General features: G+C 42.5%; 2 protein-coding genes and 1 long non-coding RNA gene across 4 annotated transcripts in view; 1 reads left to right on the top strand and 2 right to left on the bottom strand.

Annotated features, from left to right (window-relative positions):
- Positions 1-21,110, top strand: NINJ1 (ninjurin 1). Of its 2 annotated transcripts, XM_062619621.1 has the most exons (4): positions 1-242; positions 10,164-10,398; positions 15,073-15,234; positions 18,248-21,110. In XM_062619621.1, exons 1-3 carry the CDS (start codon positions 171-173, stop codon positions 15,225-15,227), a joined length of 462 nt encoding a protein of 153 aa, XP_062475605.1. In that variant the 5' UTR covers positions 1-170; the 3' UTR covers positions 15,228-15,234; positions 18,248-21,110. The 2 variants fall into 2 exon arrangements, with proteins under 2 accessions (XP_062475605.1, XP_062475606.1); XM_062619622.1 differs by lacking the exon at positions 15,073-15,234.
- Positions 1-27,297, bottom strand: part of CARD19 (caspase recruitment domain family member 19) — a 63,653-nt gene that overhangs the window by 3,898 nt on the left and 32,458 nt on the right. The window lies entirely within an intron of this gene.
- On the bottom strand, positions 10,655-26,856 carry LOC134164164 (uncharacterized). Its single transcript, XR_009965028.1, has 3 exons — positions 26,719-26,856; positions 16,613-22,726; positions 10,655-10,669 (listed from the first exon to the last, which is right to left on the bottom strand). It is a non-coding gene; the product is annotated as an uncharacterized LOC134164164 (long non-coding RNA).

The raw sequence follows: 27,297 nt of genomic DNA, 5'->3' as shown, positions 1-27,297 counted from the left end.
GACCTCCGGGGGAGAGCGGGGCGGGCGGGCCCCGGGGCGGCGGGTTTGAGCAGGGGCAGAGCCGCCCCGCTGGAAACTTTCTCCTCAGCGGCCGTTCTCGCTCCCGGCCGCTGAGCCGGGCCTGGCAGGAACGCGAGGGCTGGGGCCGCACCGACCTCCTCTGCGGCGCGATGGACTCCGGCAGCGAGACCCACGAGATGAACGGGCTGGCGGAGGGCGCGGAGCCGGCGCTCGGCGAGCGGGTAGGGAGGGAGGCGCTTTCAGCCGGCTGTGGGGAGAAGGAGGGCGGGAGCGGGCTCGGCTGCCGCGGAGCCCGGGCATGGCGGGCGGGAGCGGGGCGGCGGGAGGAGGCGGTGTATGGGGCACCGGCGGGACAGGCGTGAGGGGTCCAGGGTGGCCCCAATCCACCTCCGACCCAGCCGACTACGGGAGGCAGCGGGAGCCGCCGGGGAGTTGGGGCGGGAAGAAAAGCCGGGAAGGGGCCGGTGTGCGGACTGCTGCCCTGCTAAGTCTGGTAATGGGTACTCATAGAATCCCAGAGTGGTTTGTGTTGGAAGGGACCTTAAAGCTCCTCCAGCTCCAACCCCTGCCACGGGCAGGGACACCTTCCACTAGAGCAGCTTGCTCCAAGCCTGTGTCCAACCTGGCCTTGAACACTGCCAGGGATGGGGCAGCCACAGCTTCTCTGGGCACCCTGTGCCAGCGCCTCAGCACCCTCACAGGGAAGAGCTTCTGCCTAAGAGCTCATCTCAATCTCCCCTCTGGCAGGTTAAAGCCATTCCCCTTGGCCTGTCCCTACAGGCCCTTGTCCCAAGCCCCTCTCCAGGTTTCCTGCAGCCCCTTCAGGCACTGGAGCTGCTCTCAGGTCTCCCCTTCAGGAGCCTTCTCTTCTCCAGGCTGCCCCAGCCCAGCTCTCTCAGCCTGGCTCCAGAGCAGAGCTGCTCCAGCCCTCGCAGCATCTCCATGGCCTCCTCTGGCCTCTCTCCAACAGCTCCACGTCCCTCTTGTGCTGCTGCCCCAGAGCTGGATCAGGGCTGCAGGGGGGGTCTCCCCAGAGCGCAGCAGAGGGGCAGGATCCCCTCCCTGAGCTGCTGCTCACGCTCTGGGAGTGCAGCCCAGCACATGGGGGGTTCTGGGCTCTAGCGCACCCTGAAGCCGGGTCATGGGAAGCTTCTCATGCACCAGGATCCCCCAGGCCTTCTCTTCAGGGCTGTTTTCTGCCCACCCTATACTTTTCAGTTTAATTTTCTTTCCTAACCTGTTTTCCATTAATTCAGCACTTCTTTTTGTGTGCATGCTGCTGCAGGCAACCCACTTTGTCTCATTTCAAAGATAGGCAAGTGCCAGTGGAGGAAAAGATCCTTTTTTGTCCTTGGCACAACGACCCTTTAGTTCCTACACATGTGAATTAAAAGGTCATCAGATGTCCTCCCCACCCAGAAATCTCTGCTCAGAGCACACTGACATCTCTCTGAACCTGGGAGGGTGTTTCTACCCAGATTACTTGGGAGAGGATGGAAAAGTTGCTCAGGAATATGTACACAGGAGAGAAGGGAGCACAAAAGTAGGAGGAATATTTAAAAGGTTGGGCCTGTATGAGTTGTTGTTTTTTTTCCATACATGAACCCAAGTAAAACCAAGAAATACCCAACTTTTCTGTGTAGTCAAAACATGGCCAGAGATCTTCATGGCAGAGCATTTCATCCATACTCTGTTTATGCATAAAGCATGTTTTCCAAGCATGCCCGTTATCTGAAAAGGTTTAGAAGAGCATAGAAGATCATCTTTTATGTTGGTTTGGAAAGGAGTAAACTCTAAAAAGCAGCTTTTGTTCCAACCTAAGACTTCCACATAGAACCAGTTGTACTAAACCACCTACGTCACTGGTAAAACTTTCTGGCTACAGACAGACTGGACTGTTTGTGTAGCAGATCTGTCCTTCCTCCCTCCCTTCCTGACAAGCCCTCATAGCCATGAATATCATACCAAGAAATAAAACAAGCTGACTTTAATAAATCCTGGAAAGTACATAAAGATAATCAAGGCTGGGCTGCGCAGGTCAGGCTGGTGGCCTGGGGGGTTTCCTGTAAACCACTGACTTCTTGGCCATCTTCCTTTTTTATTAACATAGAGTTGTGGTTGCATCACAACTACTAGACATAGAGATTTTTTTTTTAACTTGCTATGTTCTGAGAATTTTTCTGGAACTTTCCCATTTTACTTCATCTTCAGTTGCAAGCAATCATGATTTTGTTACATCTTCCCCATAGAAACTCCAAGCTCCGATTGACATATAAAAAATAAGCAGCAAACTGTACTATTATACTGTATTATACATATACAGTAGCACTTCAGAGAACTTTACAGACACTTTTTTCCCATTTTCTAACACACACAAAAAAGTTTATGTGAGGTAAAACAGATGAGGGCAGGTTTCTTAAAAAAACAGTCTGTGAATAGGAGATACCTTAGAAGTCTGACCAAGTTCACAATTCACACAAATAAAAGAACACCTGAACTCAGGAGCCAGCTAAACCTGGGGAGTCCACAAATCTGAATGTGCCTGCATCTTCAGTGTTGGAGTCAGAAGTGCCCAAGTGTCTGCACAGGCATTGCAACGTGTTCCACCTGGGATGGCTTACTGCCATCCTAGTGTCTGCTCTCCTCAGAACAGATGCTGTTGCACATCTTCAGCAGCAGACTGCTGCCTTCTCTTTCAGAAGAGCTGACATGAAATGCAGATAGAGTTATCCAGCCTTCAAAGCATTCAAAGCACATGAATTAAAAAAAGACAAGTTAAGCCAACTGTAATTGTGAATGAGTGGTCACACAGTGGGTTGATGTGGTTTATTTTGATTTCATTATTAATTTGGGTAGGTTTTTTTAGCAGCTGTCAAGCTTTTAGAAGTAAGAAATTCCCTGCTTCTAAAGCCGGGTTAGCCTGGTAAGCCTCATTGACTCATGTGAGGAATTACACTTGGCAGAAGTATCTGGCTGCTTCTTCCAAAGTATCTGTTCATAGAAATACAGATAGTAACTGGTTTTGCATCTTCATCTCCTTGCTTTCCTTGTTCATGGTCCATATTCATACAGTCCTGTCACCCTGTTGTAAAATCTATTTTAATGTTTCCAAACTAATAGGAAATCCTAGTTGAAAGACTTAAAGAACTATGACAAAGGTGAACAAGAATTGGATGGTAGAAAAGAATGACAACAAAAAAATAAAGCTCTGCAATAGCTGCCTTCAAGCTTGTATTCATAAGTAGGTTTGGAACATGGCAGTTTCTTGGCATCATGCTGCAAGTAACAAACTTCACATCTGCAGGAACTTGAAATTATATCACTGCATATAGAATGAAATGGAAAGTTCTAAAGCATCCAAATTGAATTTGAAATATTTTATATACTCTGAATATTGAAACTGCTGATGATAAGGTTTTGTTTGCTTGTTTTTTTAAGTAGCTAGAATAAACAAACAGTGCTTTAACCACACAAAATAGGCAGCCTGCAGACCAGTTGTGAGAAGCAGTAATAGAAGATGTGAATGAGCAGTAGTAATGCAAGACAGAAAAAAATCATACAGGAGAAAGCTTCTGTCTAAATAGGTGTACAATATAGTCTTAATGTAGTCATACTTGCATTTTCTGACTGTATAAAAAGTGGCCCTTCTTAAGTATAGGCTTTTAAAGGTACTAGAAAATTGATGCTGTCTGTGAAATATAAACACAGGCTGAGTGTGTCCCCCCTGCTTTTTATTTTAATTGATTGAAACCATACGGTCTCAAGATGTGATTGCAGAAGTCTCACAAGCTAGTTAATGTGATGCTGGGTTGGTACTTGAATGAACAGATTCCCCTACCCTCAAATGAAATTCCTACATGAAGTGTAATTGATGAGTCAGTCCAGAGGTATGTTTTTTCTCTCTTGAGTCAGTGCTAAGCTGAACAAGTGATCTAATGTTTTACTGGGGAAAAGAAATAGTATCTTCTGAGGAGGTGCACAAAGGAGCTAATTGTCCATTACATAACTGATACAGCTTAAAATCATAGAATCATAGAACAGTTAAGGTTGGAAAGGACCCTAAGATCATCTAGTTCCAACCTCCTGCCATAGGCAGGGACTCCTCTGCTAGGACCATATCACCTAAGGCCCTATCCAGCCAGAGATGGAGCATTTGCCATTTCTTTGGGAAGCCTGTTCCAGTGCCTCACCACCCTCACAGGGAAGAACTTCTTCCTTATATCTAACCTGATATATTTGTTGGAAGAATATTTCTTGTCTTTGTAGAATATTTTCCCTACTTTTTTAGACCAGCAAGACCTCTGAGGCAGAGGGGAAGTCTGATTTCAGAGTGGCCACTTATAGCCCATTGCATCTTCAGTAAGTGATGGAGATATGGACAGAAATTCCACATCTATGAGGGTTATTAAATAATTATATGAAGTCACTAGTTCAACTGTGTAACTGTAGGGTTGATCTTAGGAAAAAAATACAAGTACAGTTCTGAAATTCTCTTCTGTTTTATTCCTGTGCTATTTCTTAATGTCTGATCCTTCTCTTTTTTGATATAACTGAAATTTTCCCTGAGTGTGAAATTACCGCTAAAAGATCTGGAAGAGTTTGCTGTGCAGTATCTTTCTTAATGGTCAGTATTTCAAGAACTTAGCAAATTACTTTTTTAAAAAAAGAGCTCTCTATCATCTCTTTAATAGTCTTGGTTAGAAAGATTGTTGCAAAACAGAGTAGCGAACAGTCCACTGTAAGGTCAGTATGACTTGCCTCTGTTTACACAGCCTCATTATTATGTAGCAAGTTTTCATCATTTTAAAATTAGGACTGTCACTAAACACAAGAATTTAAGGAAGCTCCATATAATACAAACAATAAAAACCCAGAGGTCATTTTGGTCAACAAGTTTGCCTGATACCATTTTGAATCAAGGCTGTTTAGCTATTAAAAGTGACTAAAAGCTGCCAGAAAATTGTAATAATCATTAACCTAAAAGAGAAAGAACACTGTATGCAGAGTTAGAGCAAGCCAAAGACTGTGGGGATTGTATTTCAGAGTAAATGTAACTGAAGGCGAAGAATCTTCTGATAGCTTAAGGAAGGTGTTATCAATTGGTTTGAATATAGAAATGATAATCACCATTATCTTCCCAGTTACAAAACTGTGGGTCTCCTCTATTTGATAAAGACAGTCTACTGCTTAATGATTGGAATAGTTAGACTGCTTAATGGTTAGAATACCATGAAATTATTTAGTGCTAATACTGTACCAATACTAAATTAAGGATTTGTGTGTTTTCAGAACCCAGATATGAGACTCTGGGCCTGACATGCAAAACATGGTGAGCTGTGGTACAAATTGCAAATCAAAATTGAAGAGACCCAGGCTGTACTTCTGGCTTATACTTTGCAGTTTCTATTTCAAAGTATTCATCTGGGAAATTGGAAGTTCACCTTGTGAACTGCAAAATACTGGTTTTCTTGTGGGATTTAAGAAGAAAACAGTAAACAGTCTTGTGCTAGTGCAAGTACCTGTTAACTTCATTACAAGAACAGTAAATTCAGTGTTCATAACGGATTTGACTCAGCTTGGAAATTTCAAAATCCTGTTGTTTCAGGCAGTGTTTGCCTTTTGTGGGGCTTTTGTTTGGGCCTTTTTTTTTTCTGAGATTTTCTTAAAACAATATCTAAATGAGAATATATGTGGTGCAAGACATTTAAGAAGCTGCATTGAGCACCTGGGGACGTACAAAAAGAGAAGAAATGAATCCTAACATCTTGCTATCAGAATCCGAACTCTTTCTTCCTGCATTCGTAGGGCAGAGTGACAGAAACAACCATAACTAAGTTGTAAATACAAATGCAAAGCAGGCAACATTTTCACTAGTGGTTTGTAGGTTTTTTTCTCAGTGGATTACAGGTGATTGGCATGTCACAGACCCCTTCTGTCTTCTCTGCAAAGACTCACTGATACAGTTTGGCAAACTCAGGTCAAGTTGGACAAGAAAATAAACAACTTTTGGGCTTCCCATTTTTTTGTTCAGACTTCCAACATTTTGGTTTAACTGCTTCAGCAGTGACTGGTGTTCAATAAATACTCTGCTGAACAAACAGCTACATAAATGTTGTCACAAGTACTGATTTCATGCTGTAATAAAAGCAGAAATCCTTACTATAACTAGTTACTGTATTTAGTTACTTTATTATTTGTTTTCAGATGTTTCCATTTTCAGTGCTGTTTCCTTCCTGTTGAATCACCAGGTGGGTCTCAGGTGTGATTCATGAAAGTTGGCATACAAGGACATTCGTCTCAGTGCCACTTTTATTTTTTAATAAATGTAATGAATAAATCCTCTCTGTATTTCAAAGGGACTCAGATCTTCTGGGTCTCCTGTTGAAATGATGAGTGAAGCAAAGCAGCAGCAAAGTCCATGTCAACACAGCGAGATTGTGTGTCTAATACCGTTCAATCCTGGTGGGAAGGGTTGGTCTTACAGAAGAAAAAAAGTTCCAGCTTCTCATGCAGCATCTTAGCTTTATCCTTGCAAACGGCTCTGCTCTGGGCAAGCAAACAGACTTTGCTGCTGTGTGAGGACCAGTGATATTATTGTCCATGGGGACAACATCATTTGACTGTGAATATCAGCAGTTCCACAGGAGATTGTTCCAGTCACAGACAGAGAAAGAAGTTTTTCAGCCCTCTACTTTTCATAATTGTGCGGCAGGCTGTTCTGCTCAGGGTTGGTGCTTTGCTGGCAATTGAGACCTGAGGGCTGGCTGTTACTGACAGGGAAAGGAAGATACAGCAGTTCCACCTACACCTGGCTCTTGTGCACACACATGTGAAAACACGTGCAGTTTTTCCTCAGACTCATTCAGTGATGCCAGCTGAAGAGATCAGCTTGTTTGTACCAGGTAATTTGAATATTGAAAGTGTGTAATGAAGTGTTTTGATTACGTTGAGGCTAAGGCAGGTTGTGTGAAGTACATTTCTCTTGCCAAGTGACACCTGCAGGAAAAGTTTTACTTTACATGCATCCTAGAAAGTCTTCAGAAGCCACACTTTCCCTCTGCAGATGATAACAGCATGGGGAAGTGTCACTGGATACTGTGGGCTGCATATGTTTGCTACATGCTTTAATCTCCCTGAAAAAAACATAAAGCCGCATAACATAGTTCCCATATAATTTCTGTTGTACATGACTGTAATTATCCTGAGGTTAAGGCAACAGCTTTTCTTTCTTTCCCTGTCTATATGTTGTTGTACAACACATAGTCAAATCTTAAAAATTGCTGCCATAGGGCTGACTGCATTTGTTCCAGTGCTTTTGGCAGTTGTCTTCAACTTGCTTCCAGAAAGCATTTTTATTTGTTTGATGGTTTTCCAGCATGAGTGAGGAGGTACCAGTTCTCAATCAGGAGATGAGGAATGATTGTTTCTGGGTTTTCTATGATTACAGTTCTTTTTTCCTGGCAGAAGACAAGACCACAGGCTGCTTACAGTAGAACCAACATTTCACTTCTCCATATGCCTCATTCTGATTCTGAGCTGGTCTGCTTTCAGGAGTGGTAGCTGAAAGTCTCTTAACAGAGCAAAATGCCAGTTTTTAGAATCTAAGCATAGTAAATAGCTGAGTTGTCATGCCAGGAATAAGAAGTTTTGCCTTAGTTTGCTTCAGCAGCACCCTACTTTGAAAAGTCTTCTCCATTTATTGGAGTTTAGAAGTGACTCAACCCCTTTGCTTTCACCACAATTCAAATGCCATATCCTCCTATTCCCACATGCAACCTGACCATAGAGAAAATCAGCAAACAGCAAGGTCCTAAAAGTACAGCAGGACATTTCTCCAGGAGAAAGAAAAGATCATATTCTGCTTTTTGTGTACAAACTGTCTTATGTCCTGTAGTCACAGAGGTAACTGAAAGGAAGATTCAGCCCAGACTATCTACTCTTTTATGAAGTTAAAATAACCCAACAGACCACCATGTCAAACATCATCACATTCCCACATCAATGAAAACACAGAAACTAGTTGTCGTGTTTTTACTGCAGTCCCCTTCCATCAGGATTAAGAACCGAGTCACAGCTACCCATGTAGTTTTTGATGGTGTTGCATGCTGCAACTTCGTAGCCCCAACAGGTATGTCTATGGCAGTATTTTCATCAGGAAGGAGTTAATTAGCTAGTCAATATAGGGAAAAGCTTCGTTTATTATGAACTTGTGATAAAATATTATTTCTATAGTCTACTAAGAAGACTTTCTTCTAAATTCATGCGTAGAAATTGCATTCTGCTGTTACACATGAAGTTCCCCATCCTGTTGTACACTGCCAGCATTAAGTAGCCAAGAGCTAAGTGTGTGCGTTTGGCTTTTTACTGTACACTAAACAGTGAAAAATGTTAGTCTGGATCTTTCTAGAGTGCTGCCACCATATATTCCATGCTGCTTTCCATAAGGAAATGAACATCCACATCTGGTTTAGTGCTTCTGGTGGATGGTATACTAGAATTACAGTATTTTTCCAAGCATCCAAATGCTTCAGTGGTTTAATGGGGCAGGGAGGTAGGACGAGGAGGCTGGCCTTGAGGAGAGAAAAAGTGGCAAATGTAGGACAGATCCCCCAGCCAAATTGCATTTTTAGGTGGTGGGATATAGACAAAACCAAATGTGTACTGAGATCTTCCTGACTGAAGTCAGCATTCATTTCAAAGCCAGTTTCTTCAGCAGCCTCGTCTCAATATAAAGAAGCCATCTTCGTGAAGCTATGATTACATGGCTTCTTTCTCTGTAGAAAAAAGTCTGCTACTGTTCCATGCTGTTTTTCACTGAGTAAAATATTTAGGCTGTGGTTGATTACAACATGTCTGGTGAAAATGGGTAAAGTTTGGTATTTGAGTGCCCTGGAAAAGCTTGGAATGTGTTTGCTCTATGCATTAATATCTGTCCTATTTAAGAGGACACTTTTAGGGCTGTACAGTGGCAAACCTGGCTTTGGAGTTGGAAATTTGATAGTTCTCAGTGCTGCTGGAGAGAGTAATTAGAGGGCAGTTTTCTGCATTTGAACTAACCTTCAAAGTGAGACTTTCCTCACAGTATTTTCTGGCAAGCAGGAACATACTTGTGCAATTAAAAAGTTCTCTAAGAAGCAGCTTTAGAGAAGTCAGCTAGCATAAGCTTACTTCCAGTATATTTGTGTATTGCTTTGGAATAAAGCCTATAAGGAAGAGCAGCAATAATTAAATTCTTAACCTGTTCACAGAATGCAGAAATGAGGGTTACCTACTCTTCTCATCGCAGAGTCAGGCATCTAAGCCTAACCTTAGTTACCCTAAGCTGCATCTAATCCATAGAGAAATAGGCACCTCTGAGAGATGAGCTGTCAAATGTCATGTGAATCATTATTAGGAGACATTCATTTTTTTTGTCCTGCCAGGTTAACAAGCTCTGGTTTTGCCCTGCAGTTGGGTTTTACTTTCCTGTTTGTTTGAAGGACAATTTAAAAAAATTAAAACCTGTTGATGTGAAAAATGGAAAGAAAGTTTCCCTTGTGCTTGGGCAGTGCTTGGCACCCACACATCATAAGCTATTAAAGTGGAAAAACAGTTCACTGTGTATGGGTGGGACTGGACAGGGACATGGCAGAGTAAGCAGCAAGGAAAGAGGTTAAGCAAAGCTCATACAGTGGCCAACTTCCACATAAATCCTCCAGGTAAGATTCATGAGTAATTAGAACTATGTGATAACAGAGGATGAATTTAATAAATATTTGTGGTTTTAAGTATGCCGTAGTTGCAACAATTTATTGTTTGCTTGATTGCTTTGCAGGGGTTTTTCCCACCCAACCTTTTGCAGTGCAAGCTTTTCAGCTTCTTCAGTCTTCCCCTTTCCCAGCATAGAAACATCCTGACTCGTCAGACTGATCCTACAAGCTGGAAAAAGTGTACCTGCCAAAGTGCAGTACAGGCAGTATTTACTGCTCTCTTGTCAGATGGAGGACAGTAGTAACAGTGAAAAAGATGCACTGAAAGTCTCAGTACCACTATTGCTCTTATCAGTATGAATACAGAAATTAGTTGATGTGCCAAGTGATCTCTCACTCACTACACCAATTAAGATAGATGTGAATAATCTTTTTCCTTTCTCCCAATTCTAGCACAGAACATCACAGTGGTTTCAAAGAAATGGACCTATGAATATTAACCACTATGCAAATAAGAAAAGTGCTGCAGAGAGCATGTTGGACATTGCCCTGCTGATGGCCAATGCATCCCAGCTGAAAGCCGTGATAGAGCAAGGACCTTCTTTTTCCTTCTTCATCCCACTTATTATTCTTATCAGCCTGTCACTCACACTGCAAGTTATTGTGGGAGTACTCCTGATATTCCTTGGTATGTAGCAACAACAAAACCATTGACATGTATTTTTCTTACAGGATGCAACCTATAAGATGGTATATAAAATGGTATATAGACTCCCTAATTATTCTTAAATATTTGAAAGTTATATTTGAAAGTCTTTATCTCATAATTGATTGAGGTATTTTCTTAAGACCTTAGAAATAGTGCATCCAAAGGAGGAAGGGCAGCTTTATGTGGAATCTTCAGTTTTGATCAACTTCCTCATTTGCCCAGTTTATGAATATTTTTCTTTTCAGAAGGCCTGAGGAGGAAGGAAAATGATGAAATACTGTAAAAGAAACATTAATAGGCCAGATAGAATCATGCAGCCTTCCCAGTTTCATAATACTGTTTCTGGCAAGACCTGTTACTTAATCCTGTTAATTATTATAAAGTAATATTTTGAGAATATTTTGTGAACATGAGTAGCAATTTGGAACTAAAACTAGGTTGTCTTGAATTCCGCTTATCACTAGGGAAACCTTTTCTACTTTCTACCAAAGAAATATGATGCATTACCTTTGACATATGCTTGAAATCATCTCAAGAGAATGAGTTCAAACAGGAGTTGTGTTCGTGTGTGCTCTGGACATGTTTAATGGGACAGGCATAGAATTAGTTCCTTGCTCCCTGCCCTTCTCACTCTCCGCTTTCAGACTTATTTGGGGAATGATAAACATTCACATTCAATGTTCAATGCAACATGTTTGCTGTTCTCAAAAATAGAGATTCCGCTAGTCAGTATTAATAGGTACAATGCCATAAGGCACTAGAACCAGTACTTATCACTAAATATAAAGTATTTTAAATCAATATTCTAGTGGGAGGTATCCCTGCCCATGGCAGGGGGTTGGAGCTGGATGAGCCTTAAGGTCCCTTCCAACCCAAACCATTCTGTGATTCTGCGATTAGTAGCACAGATATGTCCTGCACCCTCTGCCTTATTCTGTAAAGCAGAATATTGATCTAAGTACCTATAGAACCAGGCTCATTTCCAAAACAGTGTCATCACTATGTGAGCATGAATTATCCAAACTCTTCTGGAAACCTGAAATTTCTGTTTTGACCTTAAACAAGTCTTCAGTGTTTCTCTTTGCTATCTCACCCTACTGTGATGTTTTCCCCCCACGGTTTTGCAAGGCAAAATGCAAAAAGAACCCAGTAGCATTTTGCAAAGTTACTGGAAACCTGCAGTGTTCATTGGCAGCACCCAAGCCTTAGACCATAACTTTGGCAAGTCGTTCAAAGATACCTGTGGAATCGGAGGAAATGTTTAGGTTTCAGCATCAGTTGAACACCTAAATGACACCTTCACTGGTAGGAAACAGCTATGTGCCACTTCTTTTGCTAGTAATATATGATCATTTACTCTTATAACTTTTCTTAAATCTTTCCCATTAAATCAATGGGTACTGGATGGCAGATCTTAAGTCTATCATAAATGCAAAGCCTTGAAGATGGCAGTCAGAATTGACACAACATTTACTAAGTTATAGGTGCCACCTTTGGCATCTATGCTAGTCTTTCAGCATGCTGGTTTTTAGCACAACTGAAAAAAAACTTGGTGTTCAAGGAGGAAGTTCCTAGGAAACCAGGATACGTAAGGCTTATAATATTGATATGCAGCTGATGTAGCTTTTTTTTTGTTACAAAAGAGACAGAATACAGCTGTCCCTGCATTGGTAGAGTAAGTACAAGAGCAACATTCAGGCTCAGAGGAAATTACAGAAAGGGACTGGGAAAGGTGACCTGATGATACTAGGGATGTGTCATGGACAGTCACGGAGAAATCAGCAATACACAAAAATAAGTAGACCTCATCCCTGGCAGTGTTCAAGGCTAGCCTGGACAGGACTTAGAGCAACCTGCTCTAGTGAAAGGTGTCCCTGCCTGTGGCAGGGGGTTGGAACTGAATGAGCTTTAAGGTCCCTTACAACCCAACCATCCCGTGATTCTATGATTCTATGTTTCTAGGTTGAAGGCATCTCGCTAGTGGTTGTTTCAGTTGAGCAGGCTTTGAGACTCTAAACAAGTTTCCTGCTTTTCGTTAGGCAATAATTTCTCAGTATATACTGAGACATGGCTTTTTAATGCTTGCTTCTGCCAGGCATTGCCGAAGTGGCTTCTATTCCTGTCATTTTTATCTTTGTCACACTGAGAACAAAGAGCATACCCAGCAGCCTCTACTCCGAAGCTGAGCTGAGGCAGAGATCACAGACCACTTAGCAAACATTGAGATGCATCTGGAGTTCAGCCCGTGATGTGCAGTCAGCAGCAGCTGGAGGTTCAGTGTACCAAGGGTGACAAAGCCCTGTACCATTGGAGCAATGCTGTCATGCAAACGTCAGTAGTACTGAAGATAGGAAATAGGATATGAAGGTACAAAGATACAGGCATCATAGCAAGAATTTGCTTTTCGCAGTGTGTATCTGGTAGTTTTGGCCTGCAAGAACAGTTTGTCTTTCTGTCCAGCCACAAAATTCTGCCACTTACAAGCTGTCACAAGTACAAACAAACGTCTGTGCAACTATCCAGTTTCTTTCCTTGAGACAGAGTTTTATCCCAGGCATTACCAGTTCTTTCTGCTCTGTGTGTGTGCTTAAGAGCTTTTCCCCTTTCAAAAGAGCCTTTCACAAAAACAATTTGAAAAACGTTCAGCAAATTTGTCCTTGAAAGTGATTTGGTAACCTTAACTTTTTGGGAAAAAGCAAAGAATGTCTTGAAATAGTTTTAAGTGGCATGAAATCATAGTAATCTAATCCCACTATAATAAAATAGTTAAAGAATAGCTGTTCTTAAGAACATTTTCACAAACATGCTCATCTTAAGCACTATAATCACTAACATAGGATGACTGCCATTCTACTTCAAAATTTAGAGCACTGCCTAAACTGACCAGCAATATTGTCTTCTCTGACCCTTACTTGGACAAAGGGATGGCTCTGAAAGTGTCAGTTCTCCTTTGACCAGCAATATTGTCTTCTCTGACCCTTACTTGGACAAAGGGATGGCTCTGAAAGTGTCAGTTCTCCTTTGAGCATGGTTTCTTCTAACTCACAAAATACATTAGGCCATTATTCCCTTTTCTTTTTTAAACCAACTGTCTGAAATGCTTTTCTCCTATACTTTAGGAGTAATGATTCAATATTCATTTATTCGACACATGAGAGTCTGGGAGTCCTTCTATGTATTGTTGGGATACAAACATCCACATAGCTCCAGATACTTTACAGACATATATAAACTCATTTTCAGGGTTAAATACTGCTGAGCTTAAATTATTTCATGCCTACAAAGGTAGTTCTCCCACACAGTGCTTTGCCTGGCCTGTGATGTTTGACATACATCATAGAGGTTTAGCAAACAGTACCTGAACAGGTGCCCGGAATTCCTTGAAACCAAAACAGCATTAGACTTCCTAATTAGGGGCCAAGTAAACCTCACTTTTAATACTTTAGCATCATGAGTTTGTCACTACTTCTGTATAACTGCTTCAACAAACAAGCTTGTCATGGTTCTGTGGTTAAGTTCTGCAGTGTTGAGAGGCTCACTGTGTTAAAAAACAAATAATAAAGTTGATCTCTGGCAGTAGGGTCTTAGGCTAGATATCTGTGTGCGTGCCTGTCAGAAAGAGCTCAAAGGTTTATGTTGCCGTAAAAACTTCTCATGTATAAACTTTCTATCACATGTCCTGCACATGCAGACTCCAGGAAGAACTAGGGTTTTTAATAGGCAAAAAACTATCCTCAAAACAAGCTCCAGAATTCATTGGCACTGATTCCACCAGCATCAAATTCAGCAGAAGGTCTGAGCTGCAGAGCCCTTAATGCAGGAAAGCAGACACAGAGGAAAATCTTGTGTTTCTGCATGACGCCAGGCAAGCACCCCAGACTGTCTTACACAGGCACATGCTTTACTCTATCATCAAGTCTATTATCAGTCCAGTGTAACTCTTTCATATATTTTCACAAGGCCTGGAATCAAAGCTTAAACTAAATTAATACTATCTCCCTTGTGTGTTCCTCCCTCACTGCCATTAGCAGTTCAACTGCAAGGAACAGAAGAAAATGTTTACACAGCTGATGCTTTCCATAAAAAGGACTGCAGCTACAGTGCTCTGTTTAGCAGATATAATGCCCTTGCTTTCTAAAAGCAGAATCAATGCAAAATCAGGGAGTACAGCTGGGGAAGAGCACCAGCACCAAAAAAATAATTAGAGCACTGTTAAAGAGATTGGGCTTCCTGTGAAGAACCTGCAGGAAATTTAACTTCATTCTATCTGGTCAGGACTTCAAGCTTTGTGTATTCATGACTGAAAGAATTTTTAAATGTTTAAGGTCTGCAACAAAACTAGATTTCGGAAGATCAAGAACTCAGAACATTTCTAGTGATGTTTGTGTATCCGTTACTTCCCATGTGCATCCACAGAGATTATATGTTAATTACTGGAAGCTAATAGGCTCCTTGTGGTTAAAGATCTTCTGCTTAGCACTTTTACTGACACTGCAGAATTTTACTTCCCTTTTAAGTATGACTGATGCAAATAGTGTAAGAGAAATTCTTGAACTGCACAAGTAGTGAAGACTTTTATTCTGTATTTTGAAATACATATAATTAAACATATAATACGTATAACTAAAACTTTTTTTCCCTTTATCTTTGAAGTAAAATATGACCTTAACAACCCTGCAAAACATGGAAAGCTGAATTTCCTCAACAACCTTGCAACTGGACTAGTATTTATTATAGTAGTTGTGAATATTTTTATCACTGCCTTTGGAGTGCAGAAGCCAGTTGCTGAGTCAGCTTCAAGACAGTAAATAAAAGGTGAGTATGATCTCTCTGCACCCTCAGGTAGTAGGGCATAGCATACAAGAATGCTTTGCATGCTAGGGCATAGCGTTAAAAATAGCCACCGATTTATCTATACAGTTCTAGCCTTCACAGATAAAGAGTTTACTTCTGACAGTTGCAAAAGCAGAAGCAATTAGGGACTGCTATGTAATTACAGTGGTTTTGTAAATTAGAGTTCAGAAGTTGATGGCAGCATCTTATTTTGTCAGGGTTGCATGTGTCACGCATAGGAAGTGTAAAGGTTGTCCTCATTTAGCCACTCCTTTTCCTCATTGCTGACTAAGCCAAGAAGGGAAATAATACTGTTTTGCTTCCTCCAAATGCCTGTTCTTCTTTTATGAAAGTTTTGCAGTATACTGCGTCCAGTCTGTTAGACTGAAGATTTAATCTTTATCCAAGAAATTAGGGCTATTAGGTCCAACATATAATACACATCACTGGAGCCCTTCAGTTCCTGTGCAGATAGTGTGGCTTTTCGATCTCCCAAGCTGCAGGGCTTTTGCTCTGTGGGAGATTCATCCCAAAGTGATGTGCGCTATTGCTTTACTTAATACATGTGGTCATTTAGAACAATACTGTTTGCTCTACCTGCATTTTAAAGTTTGGTATTTACTTATGCAGAAGAATAAATGTAGGAGTTATGGGAATCAAAATGGGTATCTTTCTAGCATCATAGCTGTGATGAACAATTTTGTAGGAGATAAACCTAAACTGTAGGCTTGTAGCCCAAGAAACGCTATAGTTCAACATCTGCCTTTAAAATAGCACTGCTATGTCTGTGTGTACCAACATTGCCCTGGCTCTTTATCTTCCTAATATCCAGTATTTCAGAAGACCTGCTGAAGAAGGAATTACTTGACTTCCTTGGCAAGCCACGGTACACTGGCTACTAGGCTGACAGCCCATACGTGTAACATTATTAGTTTGAGTTAACTTCTAAATGAAAGCCTTTCTCCATGAAAATGAAGGTACAAGGCCTTTAAACAGGGCCCTAATCTGAAGATGAATGGTGCAAGAGAAATCTGTGTAAGAACTGAAACCAGGTCAGAATTTATCATGACTCTGAACAGTATGTGGGCAAATCAATCCAAAAACTTACTAGAAAGATGAAGAATGAAATTCATTTATTCTGGGGTGAAGGTGGAATTGTCTGCTTTAACCAAAATCTGTGAAATTCTGGCACTGAAACAAGATTGTTTTATTGTATTTTCTGGCCATAGTTTCTACAAATAAACTTATAAATATTTAATTTTAGTAGCAAAGAGCACACAGATTATCTCAGATATGTTCACAATTATACCTGGAACATCCATCTCAATAGTATACATTAAAACAATACTGGAACACTAACCTCAAAATTGCACTGGCAAAGCCAAAAGAACTGAATGAAGGGTTATTGGAATTGTAGCTGTCTTCACAGGAAAAAAACATGCACAATAGGCAGGAACAGAGGCAGAGACAAGAATCTGAAATAGGCATCGAGAAATTCAAATCATGGACAAGGTGAAATACCGGAATCCCAGCGTATCTCTTTTTGGTACAGTGAAAGAAAAATGAGGGAAGAGAGGAGAAGTAGATTTTGCTTATCATACTAGTGTATGCTGGGTGGAGAGGACCACGAGTTGACAGTCCAACCCAGAGCCAGTTAGTGCCTTAATATAATGGTATACTTAGAAGTCAACCAAAATGCAGGGGGTAGGTGTGACACACCTTGCCTTATCAGGATACTGGATGCATGAGCTCACCCACGGTTCATCTGCTGTTTCTCTACTAATACCGCATTCTCTAATGCGGTGCCTTACTGATTCTCCCCAGTACCAGTGCCAGCTCTGCTCCCTTTTTGATCTCTTGCTGTATTTCTGTAAAGCACACCTCAATACCAAAGTGCTTTGAAGAACCCTGCAGCTGTAACTGAGGTTGCAGGACATCTATTTTGTGTGTTACAATCCAGGCTCCAGACAGCATTAATATGCCAGGCTGACTTCTGAACATTTCTGTTAAAGAGCATTACCTCTTTAGACATGAGAAGTGTATCTCCCTGCAAATTTCTCCCACCCATCCGTGGACTTTGTCTACTTTCCCCTAACTTCACACACACGTGGCTAAGTCTTATGGAAACATCAGTGGTTTTATGCAATGTCTTACTGCTTACCTGGCACCATCTGGCAAGAAGAGGGCCTTCACAGCATTTGTGTTGGCATTTCTCCTCTATTGTTCCTTCTGTTTTCCATAAACTGTCAACTCCAAGGGCTTTGTGGCTTAATTGTAACTAGAATTGTGGAATCCCTAGTTAGAAAGCTAGGTCTTATGTGAGAAACCTGTTCACATGTAACTGAGATCATCATGACAGCATGAAACACAGTTCTGCCTAGAAGATGGTAATAGCTCGTACAGCTCTATATCATGTATCGCATGTAGCTGTGCACAGCTAGGGTATCTTCACACACATGAACATGATTGGTATCTACTGCTGAAATTGGTTTAATAAACTTGCAGTGCCTCAGTAAAGGAGAACCAGTAGCTGGTTTGTGTAACTTCAGGTAGAGACAAGACCAAAGGATATTTAAAACAAGTTTACATTTGTACAAAACCAGCAGCTGTGTGATCCTGCCTTCATGCTTCTCACACAGGCAGCTTCCTAATAAAATTGCCAAATGTGGTGTCTGGGACCTTGTCTTTTTGCTCCATATTTGTTAAATGTGGTAGTTCTTTATCGCTTTGGAACATTACATCTGTTGTCCCCCCATTTGTACTTACTGCTCTTGTTAAAAACACCCAGTCACCTTAATGCAACTTGAAAAATAAGTCTTTTTTTCTGTCCACAATCTCCTCAAAGCTCTGAGAGAAATGTGGCCAGCATTTTCTGGCTTTACCTTTACTATTATGCATACTTCAAAGAAAACCCACCTTCATTTCCCCTTTAAGGCAAATTTGTCGTTTAATTCTTGTATCACTAACATCTCAATATCTTTATTTTGTGTTTCAGAGACCTGAAGCATTCATTCTAGATGCCATTTGCACTTGAGCCAGTTACACTTGGACACGATGGCGGGGGGGGGGAAATACTCTGAAGAAGCTGGACACACCAAGCAGCTTTCTCTGGTCTCCAACAAGCAGCATATTTGTGTACCTGGAATTTTCCCATGTGTTAATATTTAAACTGTTCAGCATCTAAGGAAAGGTTGATTTTGACTCAAGGACATTGGTTTCTGGAATACTGGCATTTCCACTTCTGCAGAAACTAACTGATTTTCAGAGAGCTCATCGAAGAAGGTATTATCAATTGGTGGCACTTCACAGGACTTCCCTTTCTCCATGCCTTTTTTTTTTCGTGGCAAGTTATCACTTCCTTGTGGTATGAAACATCAGGCCTTTGGTTCTGGTGTGGTCACATTGTCCTTTATTTCACTTGCTTGGCACTAAACCAGTGTACTCCATGGCACAACAGTGGTCTTCCTTTGCAGTGTGCAGAGATAGCTGTGCCTTGTTTTCTTTTTTCTCCTCTCTAGCTAAAGCAAAGGTGAGACAAACAGAAGCTGTAGGCTATCATTTGTCTAGTTTTGGTCACAGGGACTCATTTGTCCTGCTTCTTCATTTCTGGACCTCACTTAAAATTTCTTCTCATTTGTGCACAGACACAAATAACTGCTAATAGTTGCTGTACTCCGTATTCTGTGTATTATATATGTTTCTGGAAACCCTGTTCAAGCACTGCCTTTTCTAGGCCCAGCTGGAAAACCATTTGGAAAACCAGGGGACACAGGGTGAACTCTACCTGCAAAACTGGTAGTAAGCACCTTTCAGCAACTCAAGTAGCAAACTGAAAGAAGTTTATCCCTCTGTAACTTACTTTTCCCTCTTCTCTTCCCAAGATTGATTGCTGTAGTTGCTCTTACGCGTTTATGGCTAAAAGCTTAACTAATGTCTTAATTTTTATTTTTAAATATTTTTAGAGAGATATAAATATCTTTTAGGCTCTTACCTGCTGGCTCAGGGACTGGCACTTTTTCTAAATACGCTATTGTACAATGGTGTAAGTTACAGAGATTTCTATAACAAAAAGCATTTCAGATATTTCCGAAGTATCACATCTGCAATCACAAAACTCCTAGTTTTCTAGATCGTGCTAACTTGTACATGAAGACTTGTACTAATACTTTTCCTTGCTGTTAATTTTTAAACGCTCCCTTGCACATAGTAACAGAAGCTTGACCTCCATGTGTCTCATCTCATTTACAATGTTTATTGATCACATTTCTCTTTTGTTGGGTCTCGAGGCCTGTTGGGGCACTGTACCTGCATTTACACCTTCTGTAAAAATTGCTAACCAAAAACAAATCTCAGAAACTTGTGTGATTAATAATGGAACAGAAATTCTTTTTTATTTTTTAATTCCTCTTTTGATGCTTCATTTCCAAGTTGACATGCATTTAACCAGTATCTAGTAAGCAATGGTTTTAATGGTGTGTGTTGGACTAAGTTAAACACAGCCCAGAACAAGTTCTTAAGGAGGTACTCGGGACAATTTTCCATATTAATTTTTACAAACCAGCAAACTGCTGAAGGAGTATGTATGAACTCATACACACCTGTGCTATCGGAGTTCTGGTGCTGTAGTGTAGTGAATCAGACTGGCCAAATAGCTGTGCTGAAAGCCTTAGAAACCTTTCTTTTGGAGAACAGATGTGATGTAGGCAGAGCCCTTCCAAGCATGGAATTATTTTATCTGTGCCTTACCACTGGCAGTAATTTTGATAACATTATTGACAGCTTTGTTACCTTGCATTGGAATATTTGCCCATCAGTACATCTGATTCAGCCTGGAGAGGCTCTCTGGAGGCAGCCGCCTCTCTTCTCTACAGGAAACGTTCTACCTAAGCTAGGTGTCTGAAGTAGTTGCTTTGTGTTTTCCCAAATACATAATCTGTCCAAAGGATAGTGACTTTTAATTTAGCTATGAATATTAGATATTTTTCATTGCCAGATTTGCATCTTTCTGTTTTTTTAAGCAAGACATAAAAATAAGAAGAACTGTAATTGTGGCTAATCCTCTCACTTTTTTGACTTGTCCTTACCACTCTAAAGGCAGATGCAAACAGATGCCCCAGCTCTATTGATGTTTACTGTCTTTATACTTGATTTGGCCTAATTTTGAATGTAGCTTTCATATTTGTCTTGCACTGAAACATGTGAAAGCAGTCAGAGGGAGGTGGAGGACAGATGTACCAGGTCGTTTCACATTTTATTTCCCTCTTTATTAGACCATAATTTTTCAGGTCACTCAAGTGAACAAGCTGTTAGAGTAGATTTCTCCTGGAAAATATAGCTCTTCTTATATCACCTTTGATGTTAAACTGTTGTACAACAAAATCTGTTTAGGCTTGTATATCCCATCTCCCAGTGGCTTGTGGAACTAACTGGATACAGAGCAGCAGGGTAGGGAACAAGCACCAGGAGATGACTTATCAACTGCATACTCCAGTGGACTTTGCAAGAGAATCTCCTTCCTCCTGAAGAAAAAACACTTCAAACTTGGACACAGTCTTGGGGGGCAAAAGCTGGATGTGCAGGTCTGCATTAAGGGAGTAGGTGTCTGTTCACTTGAAGTCTACCAGAGCCAGGCTCAGAACAGCAGCAAAAAACCTGCTGTGAATCCTTATGCCTCCTGAGCTCAGTGTGACTAAAGCATTACAACAGAGATACTTACAGCTTCAAAGAGCCTCAACTCTTTGCTTCTAAACACAGGAAAACCTGATCTGCACCTGACTACGAGACTCTCCTGGGCAACAGCAGTATTCAACTTGCAACTGGATGTCTTTTGAAATAAAAAGGATGCTGGTTTATTACCATCTCTTTTATTGTGATTAAGATTTGCAAAACATCTTCAAACATGCAATCTGTACTTTCAGTCTCTGAAGCCCTCAGAGGTCATGTATTTTTTAGCAGATGAAAGCATCTGCAAGTTGGCTTCAAGTATAAATAATTTAATCACATGATGATTATTCTTTTAAGGCAGGTGCTTGTTTAAAATCCTAGTGAGTATCTACTAGGGGTGGCATCAGGTTAACTAGTTCTTTGGTTTGCAGTGCTGCTGCAGAGTTCTTAGTTGTAGGCAGTCATTTCACTTACAAAGAGGTTAGCAGTAATGAAGCGAGATGAGCTTTTACAGGCTGTCTCAGGGAACGGTTCATGCCAGGTCACCCGTTTACTCCTGTTTCATAAGCTGCTGAGCAGAGTAAGCATTACACAGACTGCTCTGGTTGTTCTCATTCAGCCTTCAGCCTCTAGGACTGCTTGGGATGGAATTCTCCGTGTAGCTGTACTTACTGAAGCAGGTGACAACAACTATGTTTACTGGAATTGACTTTTAAGTGTTTGTCTTCTAAACCAGGTCACTGCTGAAGCTTATTCTGCAGCTGAGCATTACATGAAATGGGCTTAACTAGAAAGCATAATCATGGAATCACAGAATGGTTTGGGTTGGAAGGGACCTTAAAGCTCATCCCATTGTATCCTTGCTTATTCAAATATTTACAAAAGAGCTATCAGAAACAAGTGACAGAATCCAAACGCTAAGTTCTGCTTATTTCCTAGCTTACCAAAGCTGTTGCCATTATAAGCTGTATCCGATTCAGGAAATGCTACACATGGTACCAATTTATGCACCATTTTGCAGTTTGTTTTCAAACCCCAAGCCAGCCGAAAGCTGATCTTTGTTCTACTGGATAATTTTGTCAAACCACAGGCTCTACTGAAAGTGCATTTACTTACTGCCCATTAGTGAGAACCAGGGCAGCTTAGAAGATGATATATTTTCATACATGTAACATATCTTTGATAACCTGCACGCTTAAACACACCACTCCTTGAAAATAAATCATCAAATCTCCATAAGGTTGGAGGCAGCATATGGCATATAGAAGCACTGAGACTGAAAAGAAACAGGGTCCCCTCCTTAATTGTTTGCACACAAGCAAAAGCCCCATTGCTTCTAAATGACAGTAGTTTGCTTTGAAAGAAATTGTTTGCATGTTATATACATAACAAGAATATCCAAATGTGAGGGCTGGAGCCTCCCACCTTTGCATCGCCCACCCCCAAACCCTACACTGCCATTAAGAAACTAAAATCTAAACCAAGAGCTTCTGAATACCCCCAGCAGTTCTGCCAGGCTGCCTGGAGGGAAGCGATTGGGCAGAGCAGCAGGAGTCCTCCTTGGTTCTTAAGACAACCCATTTGGTATTACCACTGTTGAACCAAGAGCCAGGAAACAATGCTGCAAAAGAGTAGCTTAGACACCACATTTCCCTTAGATTAAGTCCGGAAACAAGTGGCGCCCCAGATAGCACCAGATGGTAGCTCCTTGTAAATTACTTTCTAGTAGAAAGAAACATGGCTAACATCACTTAAACACACACAGATCTGAAGATCTTAAAATGAAGTTCATATGTTGTAAAGGCTACACCTTTGCTATGCTCAGATTCAGAAAATGAAATAGATTGGTGGAGCCACACCCTAAGGCAAGGGCAGAGGGAAGTGGTTGAACAAGTGATGGATCCCCTTCCCTCCTACCATCGGATAGAAGGAGTGAGCTTAAGGGACAAGGCAGTATGGAGGGAGGTCCCTCCTTGAAGAGGTAAGTGAAAACCCTCGCAATCCCTTTCTCCCTCCCAATTGCCCTTGAATAACAGGTACAAGGTCTTGGAACTACAGGGCCAGGTAAATGGAGATGGAGGGGTAGATCCATCTAGTGAGTCACCTAGGGCTTGTTACTCACACCCAGGCCTTAGAACTTCCTCAACCAAGAAGAAAAGAAGAGGAATTGTGGTGGGTGACTCCCTTCTGAGGGGAACAGAAGGGCCCATTTGCCACCCAGATCCGTCCCACAGGGAAGTCTGCTGCCTACCTGGGGCTCAGATTAGAGATGTTAAAAGGAAACTCTGATCTGGTGCAGCCCTCTGACTACTATCTGCTGCTGGTTTTTCGGGTTGGCAGTGATGAAATTATTACAAGGAGGGCAAGGGCAACGAAGAGAGACTTCAGGGCCCTGGGACAGCTGGTTAGAGGGTCTGGAGCACAAGTGGTGTTTGCCTCCACACCTGTTACAAGCAAAGGTGAAGAGATAAATAGGAAGAGTCTGCAGATTAATGTATGGCTACGGGACTGGTGCCAAAGGCAGGGTTTGGGGTTTTTCAATCATAGGCTGCTATATGAGACACCTGGTTTGCTGGTGGCAGGTGGGATACACCAGTCCCAGAGGGGGAAAAGGATTTTGGGGCATGAGTTAGCAGGGCTCAATGACAGGGCTTTAAACTAGGGAAGGGGAGATAACTGGGCCTGTTGGGGACAAGCCCAAGAGAAGCATGCTAGGGCTTGAAGGATGGCGGACTAGGGAGGACTCTCAATCTATTGTTTCATTTGAGGGAAAGGGTAGTTGTTTAAACCCTGTCCTGCAGGGAAAAAGGGTACCTGGGCAAGAGTTAGTAGAGCTCACTCACAGAGCTCTAAGTTAGATTCGAAGTGCGATGGGGTTGTAGCTGGGTTTGAACTAGCGGGGCAATGTTCTAGTATGAATGAAGACCAGAAGGCCTCCCGCCTCCCAAGGGTGCCACTAGCGTGCTCTGCTCGCTCCCTGAAATGCCTGCACCCCAATGCACGCAGCATGGGGAATAGACAGGAGGAGTTAGAAGTCTGTGTGCCGTCTAAAGGTTATGACCTGGTGGCAATTACAGAGACATGGTGGGACAGCTCACGTGACTGGGATGTGGTCATGGATGGCTGTGTCCTTTTTAGGAAAGATTGGTCAGCAAAGCGAGGTGGTGGAGTTGCTCTTTATGTGAGACAGAGACTGGAATGTATTGAGTTCTGTCCAGGGGCAGATGAGGAGCAAGTGGAAAGTCTGTGGGCGCGAATTAAGGGACAGGCTGGTATGGGTGGCACAGTTGTGGGGGTCTATTATAGACCTCCTGATCAGGACGAAGGAGTTGATGAGGCTTTCTACAGGCAACTGAAAGCAGCCTCACGACTACATGCCTTGGTCCTTATGGGGGATTTTAACTACCCCGATATTTGCTGGAAGACTTACACAGCCAGTCATTCACAGTCTAGGAGGTTCCTCCAGTGCATTGATGATAACTTCTTAATGCAAATGGTGGACGAACCAACTAGGAGAGGAGCACTGTTGGATCTGGTACTCACCAACAAGGAGGGTCTGGTTGAAGCGGTGATGGTCATTGGCAGCCTGGGCTGCAGTGACCATGAGATGGTGGAGTTTAGGATCTTGTGTGGGAGGAACAGAATACCTAGCAAGGCCACAATTCTGGATTTCCAAAGGGCCAACTTTGGCCTCTTCAATCAATTGCTAAGGGATGTATCACGGCAAAGGGTACTAGGTGGTAAAGGGGCTCAAGATAGTTGGTCAGCATTCAAGGACCACTTCTGCCAAGCTCAGGATCAGAGTATCCCAATGGGTAGGAAGTCAATTAGGGGAGCCAGAAGACCAGCATGGTTAAACAAGGAACTGCTGGGCAAACTCATGCGGAAAAAGAGAATCTATGGATTATGGAAGGAGGGTCTGGCCACTTGGGAGGAATATAGGACAGCTGTTAGAGGATGTAGGGAAGCAATTAGGACAGCTAAGGCCTCCTTGGAACTTAATCTGGCAAGTCGGGTCAAGGACAATGGAAAGGGCTTCTTCAAATACATAGCGAATAAAACTAACACAAGAGGCAATATAGGCCCACTGCTGAATGAGGTGGGTGCCCTGGAGACAGAGGATATAAAGAAGGCAGAGGTGCTGAACGCCTTCTTTGCCTCTGTCTTTACTCCTGCAGACTCTCCCCGGGGGACCCAGATTCCTATAGCCCCGGAAGGAGTCAGGATAAAAGGAGTTTGCTCTGGTGGATGAGGATTGGGTTAGGGATCAGTTAAGCAATCTGGACATCTATAAATCGATGGGTCCGGATGGAATACACCCGCGGGTGCTGAGGGAGCTAGCAGAGGTCATTGCTGAGCCACTCTCCATCATCTTTGGTAAGTCGTGGGAAACAGGTGAGGTGCCTGAGGATTGGAGGATGGCAAATGTCACGCTGGTCTATAAGAAGGGCAAGAAGGAGGACCCGGGTAATTATAGACCGGTCAGCCTTACCTCCATCCCTGGAAAGGTGATGGAACAACTTATTCTTGACACCATCTTTAGGCATATCAAGGATGAGGGGGTCATTAAGAGCAGCCAACATCGCTTTATCAAGGGGAAGTCATGTTTGACCAACCTTATAGCCTTCTATGAGCAAGTAACTAGGTGGATGGATGATGGTAGAGTGGTAGATGTGTTTTTTCTTGATTTCAGTAAGGCATTTGATACTGTCTCCCACAGCATCCTCATAGATAAGCTAAGGAAGTGTGGGCTTGATGATCAGGTAGTGAGGTGGATCAAGAACTGGTTGGAAGGAAGAAGGCAGAGAGTTGTGGTCCATGGGGCAGAATCTAGCTGGAGGTCTGTGACTAGTGGAGTCCCTCAGGGGTCAGTGCTGGGACCAGTGCTGTTTAATATTTTCATCAACGACCTGGATGAGGGAACTGAATGTACCCTCAGCAAGTTCGCTGGTGATACTAAACTGGGAGGGGTGGCTGACACACCAGAGGGCTGTGTTACCATTCAGCGAGACCTGGACAGGCTGGAGAGGTGGGCAGAGAGGAACTTGATGAAATTCAACAAGGGCAAGTGTAGAGTCTTGCGTCTGGGGAAGAACAGCCCCATGTAGCAGTACAGGTTGGGGGCTGCACTGCTGGACAGCAGTGACGGGGAAAGGGACCCGGGGGTCCTGGTGGATAGGAGGATGACCATGAGCCAGCAATGTGCCCTTGTGGCCAAGAAGGCCAATGGCATCCTAGGGTGCATTAGAGAGGCTGCGGTTAGTAGGTCAAGAGAGGTTCTCCTCCCCCTCTACTCTGCCTTGGTGAGACCGCATCTGGAATATTGTGTCCAGTTCTGGGCCCCTCAGTTCAAGAAGGACAGGGAATTGCTTGAAAGAGTCCAGCGCAGAGCCATGAAGATGATTAAGGGAATGGAACATCTCTCTTATGAGGAGAGGCTGAGGGAGCTGGGACTCTTTAGCTTGGAGAAGGAGACTGAGGGGTGACCTCATCAATGTTTACAAATATGTAAAGGGTGAGTGTCAGGATGATGGAGCTAGGGTTTTTTCAGTGCTGTCCAGTGACAGGACAAGGGGCAATGGGTGTAAACTGGAGCACAGGAGGTTCCATGGGAACATCAGGAAAAATGTCTTTACTGTGAGAGTGACAGAGCACTGGAACGGGTTGCCCAGGGGGGTTGTGGAGTCTCCTATGTTGGAGATATTCAAGGCCCGCCTGGACAAGTTCCTGTGTGATGTACTCTAGGTTACCCTGCTCTTGCAGGAGGGTTGGACTAGATGAGCTTTTGAGGTCCCTTCCAACCCTTGGGATTCTGTGATTCAGGTTTTGCCCCAAGGAATTACCCAGAGGACAGTAAGTGTCTCGGACAAAACCTCCCAAAGTGAAATGAGAAGATGTTCTGCTTTGTGAAATAACGTTTCAGTGCTTCATTTTGACTTTAGAAGCTTTCACAAACAGCACAAGGCAGCATGGTCCAAAGTCTTGAGTAGGCACACTCCATCTCACAACTACTACTCAGCTCAAGCCAACTACTCATTTGGAAGCATGCTAGAAGAGAAGGAAGTTTGCTGTGTCTCAAATTCCCACTGCCTTCATCTCGGAAAGCTGCACATCTGAGGAGCAGGCTGTCTTTCTCCCCTGGGAAAAGGAGAGGTCCCTGCTTTACAGCTGGAATGGATAAGGAGCAGGAGAAGAGCCAAGCTCAGCTCCTTGATGGGAGGACCCCATTCACCCTAGTGCCATGTAGGGGTTTTGCTGCAGCTCTTTAATGTTTGCAGGTGATCAGCAGTGCTGGAGCAGAGTCAAAAGCTAAAACAAGCCATTACTAGAGCAGGAAATAAAATAAATGACAGAAAACATCTGAGGAAGACATAGTCAACT

Source organism: Pezoporus occidentalis, unplaced genomic scaffold, assembly GCF_034315485.1.
Source record: "Pezoporus occidentalis ecotype Australia unplaced genomic scaffold, CSIRO_AGI_Poc_V1 ctg212, whole genome shotgun sequence".
In the NCBI taxonomy this organism is placed as follows: Eukaryota; Metazoa; Chordata; class Aves; order Psittaciformes; family Psittacidae; genus Pezoporus; species Pezoporus occidentalis.
This window is presented reverse-complemented; position numbering and strand designations above follow the sequence as displayed.

Excerpts from the sequence above, each read along its gene's own strand:
- NINJ1 (XM_062619621.1), top strand. The coding sequence starts at position 171 with ATGGACTCCGGCAGCGAGACCCACGAGATGAACGGGCTGGCGGAGGGC. Across the intron at positions 243-10,163 it reads AGCCGGCGCTCGGCGAGCGG|CACAGAACATCACAGTGGTT; the intron begins GTAGGGAGGGAG and ends TCCCAATTCTAG. Across the intron at positions 10,399-15,072 it reads AGTACTCCTGATATTCCTTG|TAAAATATGACCTTAACAAC; the intron begins GTATGTAGCAAC and ends TTATCTTTGAAG.